Genomic DNA, 7,185 nt, shown 5'->3' with positions numbered 1-7,185 from the left:
TTTGGTAACTTAAAATCCTAGAAATTCCCTTCTTAAGTATCCTGTCATGACCAAACACGGGACAACATAAGGTGTCGGATATCCCAGCTCGGTCAGGACCTTAACCACTAAATTGCACGAACGAATGTTTTGTGTTCCCCAGAGACTCTAAATCTACAAGACACTGATGGTCACTTAAGTACCTTCCTATAAACAGGAGAGGAAAAAAAATGCATGTTTCTGTTTGCTCAAAATTGTCCCAGTTGAAGACAAACGAGACAGTCTGTACTCGGTCTTGTATGTCCTCACACTTTGGTCCCTCATAATTCAAAACAAGTGGTGAATGTTTGCAGAGTGAAAATTTGTACCATTTTAGCTACTTAGTCTCGATTCGGGGTTATGACAGCAGCATTTGTAGCTCAGCACACATGTATTTGTGTGTTTATATGTGGATGCAGAACGCTTGTTCCTCTCTCCGTCTATGCACAGGAGATGTGTAATATTACCTGGGTGTGTCTCTAATGGAGAAGGGATGTGGTTATAATCCGACATAACGCTCATTTTAAAAGTCTTATGGTGAGGTTTTACAGAGAGAAGAGAAATGAAGTCAAAGTGTTTAAAACATAAACCACCACTGTTCTCGTGCAGTCATCAATCCACAGTGACCTGCAGTAAATCTCTGATCAGGACACACTGGCAGATTGACAGGAAGTAACACGAACTGTATGCGAAGTAATGGTTCCACGTTTGGAAATAGGACGTCTGTGATCATTTTATTGGAGGCAAGGCAGTGGACAAAATGATTACGGATGGAAATGTGCACACCGGATACTCAAACTGAACTCTAAACCTGGAGAATGATGGCGTTACACAGACTGCAAAAAGCGCAGGACGTCTGGTGTCTCTTCACTCCATCATCCTTCTCGCCATGTCGTCCTGCGAGCGAAACTAAAAGAAACACATCTGCGCCTGCTTCTGTCTGCTCATGTTTTCAATTCTTTATTTCCTCTGTTCGTCTTAGATTTACTTTGAAACAGCTGAGAAAGAACAGAGACATTCCCTAAACCCATTTTCTCTCTGTCACAAACGGGCAGACACACAAACCTTTCACTCCTCTACAAAAAGGGAAAAGGGGGATGAGAGATGTGCAGACAAAGTCGAACAAGTCTGTGATAATAAAGTAAAATGAAGCAGAGGACACAGGTACACAGGCAGGGTTTGTACAGGTGTGGAAGTTTTCTTTTTATCTGTTAGGTGACGGTTACATCTTCTCACCTTTGCGGGGGGGGGGGGGGGGGGGGTGAGAAAAAACGCTTCACTTTTGCGCTGCTTCACTGTGTTTTTACAACCCTGCGAGCCTGCCAGGGGAACTTAATTTATCACTAACGTCCCATAAAGCTTGGTTTAATTAAAACAAACTCCCCATGATAATAAGAGGCAGTTTGCGGGTTTGTGTCTTTTTGTTTCCTTCCTTTTATTTTCAATTAAAAAAAAAGGCTCTGATGTGTGCTGAGCTAAATATATTCTACTGCGTGGTCTGTCACCTCTTCAAAAGTTTTTTTTGAAGGGGGGTGTTTTTTCTAAGATATGCAGCCTAACAAAACTAGCACATACCTCGATTTTTCTTTTCTTTTTCCCCTGCAAGTCGACATAATAATTACTGACATAATTACAAGTGATTATTCTCCACGGAAGGAAACGCAGCCCTGTTTAACGGCATGGTTAGCCCGTAAAAGTAGGCTCTAATGTGCTTTAATTTACCAGTCTCTTTGCGTTTGCGTGCGCACTGGCCATATCTGCGCGTGCTCGGCCCAGTGTTTAATATTAGTTATTGTTTCGGGATGTCTTAGAAAAGCTCCTGTACTTTAAAGGGAGCGGTGACGCGCCAGTCTCTTCTGCGCGCTCAGATGTAGGGTTTTTTTTTTTGGGGGGGGGGGGGGGGGGGGGGTTGCCTTGTCATGTGTGGGGGGTAAAGTTTTGTGCGGAAGGCGGGGGCGCGGCTGTGTAGTGTGGAGGCTCTGGGCAGACTGGTGGTTTCAGGGTGTCAAGAGTCAGTTCTGGGCGAGCGCAGCAGAGTGCATGAAGGAAACCGGGAGCAGGGAGAGTTGGCGGGCTTAAACTCTGGACTGTGCGAGCAAACCTCACCTGCATCTTGGAATCTCTCTCACCCCCTGTCTCACTTTTTGGGAATAGTGGGAAGCTTGCTGTTCCTTGGGATGGAGCGTGGATGGGACGGTGTTTCATATGCTGGGATGTGTATTCTGGGTGTTCTGTCCGTGCTCTCGTCGGCGCTAAACGGAGTTTGGGGGTTTAACTTTTACGCAGAGCATCCCACAGTTTATAGGGGACCCGATGGAAGTTACTTCGGTTATGCTGTGGACTTCTACCAAGCTACCGCCGACAGCAACACGTGAGTGGCAACATCAGGGCTGAAGCTGTCCTGCAGAAGTTCTTCTTAAACTGTACCTGTACAAATTCAACACATTGCCTAACACTAATACTAATAAAATAATAAAGAAAAAGAGTGATAGGGGGAATAATGAAAATCCATGAGCGTCATTATCTGTCTTACCTCTGACAGATTAAGGAAAACAGAGTAAAAGGACCTGCCATGTATGAGAGTTTATGCATTGTTTGAAGAGTACATTGTCTTGCATATGTCTTGGTTTTTCTTTTGCCTATTAGGATCAGTGTGCTGGTTGGGGCTCCCAAAGCCAACACCTCCCAGCCCGGCATCGTAGAGGCTGGAGCCGTTTATTACTGCCCCTGGCCTGGGCTGCCTGAGAGCTGCAGACAGATACCCTTTGACAACTCCAGTGAGTTACCTGAAGCCTGTTTTCTCTCTGTCTTTCTCACTGACCTGAATAAACATGAGGTAGACTGCTGGTTTCTTTGCAGTAAATAGAAAGGATTACCCGTTTGAGCTGGACAAACCGTGAACCTGTCACAGTCATTGTTTCATGAGTTCTCATATAAGTGTTTTATTTAATACCAGAGATGAAATTGAACCATCATTTATTTCACTTGTAATAATTCCTTTTAGAATCATAGGTGGCCCCAGATGTTACTGGAATTGAAACCACTGTTTTATGACCTGTGTGTGTCTGTTTAAGTTGGCGCAAGTGTTATTGGATGAAAAGAGAGAGAGATGAGACATGTGGGTCTCATCAGCTTCCTGTAACAATAAAAAAAAGGAAAAAAAAGTATGGCAGGTTTGCTGGTGGATTTCTTCATCATGTTGATTATGGTATCCAGTATATTATCAACAGTGGTGTCCAATCAACTTTTGTTGGTGGGTCTAATGTTTCTGACACACGCTTCTCTATCTGAGTTGGCATGTGTGTGTGTGAGAGAGAGAGAAAGAGGGAGCGAGAGAGGAGGGGGTAAACTGAATGCACATGGGAATTTAGTTTCCCTTCGGAAGAAAGGGGGATTGGGCGAGGTCTGCTTTTTATTAGATCTTGAAAATGTAACCGTCTCCTTTCCCTCCCCTCCATCAGTCTGTCCTTCTCTCTCTCTCTCTCTCTCTTTCTCTCTCTCTCTCTCTCTCTCTCTCTCTCTCTCTCTCTCTCTCTCTCTCTCACTCTCTCTCTCTCTCTCTCACCTATTACAAGGACTTCTAACATCTTTGTGATGACCACAAAAAGTGAAGTGGTGAAGCAACTGGCTTATCAGTGCAGTGATAGGAGTAACTCTACTCTCTTGTAGTGTTATGGGCAGATCTAACATATCCAACAGGATCCAGAGAAAGATGTACATATATATAAACAGCAGATTGTAACTGAATTAACATAAAAACCTTCAATCCATAAGAAAAAACCTTTGAAGATGAAGCTGCAGTTGGAAGCCATACTGCTGCAGAGATCGTATATCTGTCATATTATTATACCACAGTGTGACTATGACTGGATAATTTATCAACAAGCAGCTGATGCGGAAATAGCTGATAGCTGATCAGCTGATAAAAGCACTGCTTCAGTGTTCTGCCTGAACTACAGCAAGGCTCCATGAAGATAAAGACTGAGATGTTTTGTTTTCTCTAAAGTTAATTACAGTTATTTTTCACCGAGGGGGGTTTAGTTTTAATTTGAAGTGTTTTGGGGGTTAATTTCAGGTTTGAGGGACAGAGGCATAAACTTAGTGGAACAAATTTGTGTGTGAAGTCATGTGTGCATCTTTCCACTACAATGGGGGGTTATGCACAAGTTGATTGATGACCGTGGCCACTGTGGATATTTCTAGAGTTACAGCAGACCCATTCTTACAGGTATAAACCAGACTAGGTAGGAGGCACATGCATACACACACTGATGCACACTGTACAAAGTATCCGGAGCAGAGTGCTGAGCATCTGTGTGCACTTGACTGGTTAATGTCCATATATCAACTTCACGTGCGTCTGATTATGCGTGTGCATGGTTTCAGTGACATTATGCAGATGTGTCAAGTCATGCCAGTGAAGTGAAGTGAACAGGAGAGGGGATGATATGCTATCACAGATTAATGATCGATTGGATGTCCGTGTGAGTTAAGAAGTCTGGAAAGTAAAGCTGAATACTCCACTGCTTCACGTCTGCTCTGCTGATGCATTGCTACTCAGTTTACCAGAAAAATGATGTTTTTATTTAGAAACACTTAAAAATGATGAATATTTTTGAAATTCTATTTTCCTTTTCCAAGAAGAGATGTAGCTAATGTTCACAATCGCACAAAATACATGCACATCTGAAAGCAACACCTCGCATAACCCGATCGTGGTTTTATGCTGTGAAGTTAATCATTCAATACCCTCATCCACTATTACTCAGGCTTTGGGAATAAAAGTGGCACTGATACTTAATTGAACCTGTATTGCCAACACTGCAATGTTAATGATTACAATCCTTTTTAAAAATACACACACACACACACACACACACACACACACACACACACACACACACACACACACACTCTCATATATATATATATATAATCTACATTATATATAATCTACATTATATATAATCTAAAATCAATCTTGACTTTAGCTGGCAAACTTGTACTGTACATCTGGTTGTCTGTAATTTTAGTGTGTGCTTGCTAAAAGAAGGTGTTTAATGAAGAGAGGTCTGCACTGCATGGTTGGACTTTATTAACACTGAAAACTACCTACAACAGAGCGAAAACAAACATGTACACACACTAAACGCCAAGTCGACACATAATTGTAATCTCAATGGGGAACCATGTCCATGTGCGCTTTGTGGGGAGGGGGTGGGGGCGCTATGTATCTGTGTAGGGTCAGAATGAGTCTCTTAAGTCTTGTTATTTTTTATGAGCTTTAACTTAAAAACGAAGTCTCTGTAGTTCGACAAATGTCTGTTTGTGGGGGACAGATGTTGTTCTGATGTGTGTTATTGGTCTGTTTATGATGTTGCTGTTTGTTCTTTATTGTATCTAGGGCAAATGTTTTCTGTGCTCACAAGCAGAGCTACAGGCAGCCTCAATGGTCAATATCTCAATATCGCTTTTACTGCCATCCATTATACATTATATCTTTTCTGTACTCTTACGGTACCCTTTATGTCTTTATTTTTTTTCTCTCTCCAGATAACAGAATGATTAAGGTAAATGGTACCAGAGAGCCTCTGGAGTTTAAGTCGCACCAGTGGTTTGGAGCATCGGTCAGAGCACACAGAGGCGAAGTGGTGGTGAGTGGAAATAAAGTCAGATATTATCTGAATCGTTTAACTTATCCCACACAGATTTTCCCCCTACATTCCCCTCTTTTCTAAAGAAAACTGATGAAATCTTAACTGATTTCAGATCAAGAGGGAAGGCGCACCAGCAAGTAGCTCTTCATGGTGACCATATTATAATAAGTCGTAAGTTAATAAGAATATCTAGGGTGATTAACTGGTGTCAGGGGATTCAGGTACAAGGGCACTACAATTTCATGCAAAAGCTGCAAGATTTTTTCATAAATGGAAATGACAAAGTTCCATGTAATGGCGTAAGAGCAAGCATTCCTCAGAAATATATCACACTCTGTCTGGTGAAAAGAAATTGTCACCATCAGGGTGGGAGTACAAGACACCGCCTTTGCAGACTTCCTGTGGCCAATTTCTCCATCATACCTTCCAACATAACTGTTAAACAAATCCAGGTGATTTGAGGAGTTTGGCACTCGCGCGGTGTCACACAGTTTTTGGTTTTTTGTGTATTGTTGCGACGCTGCTGCAGAGCACTTTGTTCTTAAATGTATTTCCTGTAACTGTAATGTCCTTTCTGTTGTGGTTGTATTTATCTGGCAGTTGCACTGACAGAAAGGGAACTTCCAAATGGATAATAAACAAAACTAACTATGGCCGTCATTTGTTTTTAAAACCGGAATCAAAGTGGGGGTTTTTTCATTGGGCAGGCATGCGCTCCTCTGTACCACTGGCGGACAGTGAAGATGAGTGGGGAGAAAGACCCAGTCGGGACCTGTTATGTAGCCGTCCAGAACTTCAGCGCCTACGCAGAGTACTCGCCATGCAGGACCAGTGAGTCACTCTGCAGCCCTGTCTGGAAATGTTTCCATCAACCTGTTGTTCCTTTCATCCTCTCCTCCCTTTGTTTTCTGCCTCTGCTATCAGGATAAACAGAAAATTAACCACGTCGCGTCGACCAGTAAGACACCACGATATCACATGACGTATACAAAGTGCATATTTTTCATTTTAGTGGACAGGAAAAAGCTGATGTTCACTAAAATTTCATAAAAACTTGCATTCATCATCTGTGATGTTGTTGCACCTACAGATAGCATTTGGTTTAGTTTTGGTTTTGAGATATATGCCTGAGATTTCCAGCACGTATATAAAATGAGCTGCTCGGAGCAAGAGTAATCCTCAGTTTCTCTCCCGTGACCATCACAGTCAGGATTACAAAGATATCTGAAAACCCAGACGAACAAAACAAAAACCGTGTGCGTGGCGAGGTCCGGGTAGGGAAGGTATGGAATTGTGCTTCCAGAATAAATCACTTTCTCTGATGTTTTACAAGTTGCCACAGTAACCTGAAAATATATCCGTCACTAACAGTTTATCAGACTCTCTCTGTGGCCCTCTTCTTTCTGTCATCAGTTCTGTAAATGGAATTTATGGGATTTTCTTTTTTTCATTCTCACTTCCTTCCTGTGATCTCTCTCCCCCTGTGCAGCGATATGAGCCGGCATTAAAA

The 7,185-nt window shown here is 42.4% G+C and overlaps 1 protein-coding gene across 1 annotated transcript in view; it reads left to right on the top strand.

Annotated features, from left to right (window-relative positions):
* The first annotated feature begins 1,954 nt into the window (after positions 1–1,954).
* The window catches only part of itga8 (integrin, alpha 8), a 41,844-nt gene continuing 36,613 nt past the window's right edge, over positions 1,955–7,185 (top strand). Inside the window, exons 1-4 of the mRNA XM_082553081.1 lie at positions 1,955–2,389; positions 2,665–2,795; positions 5,572–5,672; positions 6,383–6,506. Coding sequence (XP_082409207.1) covers positions 2,196–2,389; positions 2,665–2,795; positions 5,572–5,672; positions 6,383–6,506 — 550 coding nt within the window. The 5' untranslated portion in view covers positions 1,955–2,195. The remainder of the gene's footprint in view (positions 2,390–2,664; positions 2,796–5,571; positions 5,673–6,382; positions 6,507–7,185) is intronic.

This window comes from Aulonocara stuartgranti (assembly GCF_965226115.1).
Source record: "Aulonocara stuartgranti genome assembly, chromosome: 11".
Taxonomy (NCBI): domain Eukaryota; kingdom Metazoa; phylum Chordata; class Actinopteri; order Cichliformes; family Cichlidae; genus Aulonocara; species Aulonocara stuartgranti.
The sequence above is the reverse complement of the archived record's forward strand: the minus strand, read 5'-3'. Positions and strand labels throughout refer to the sequence as shown.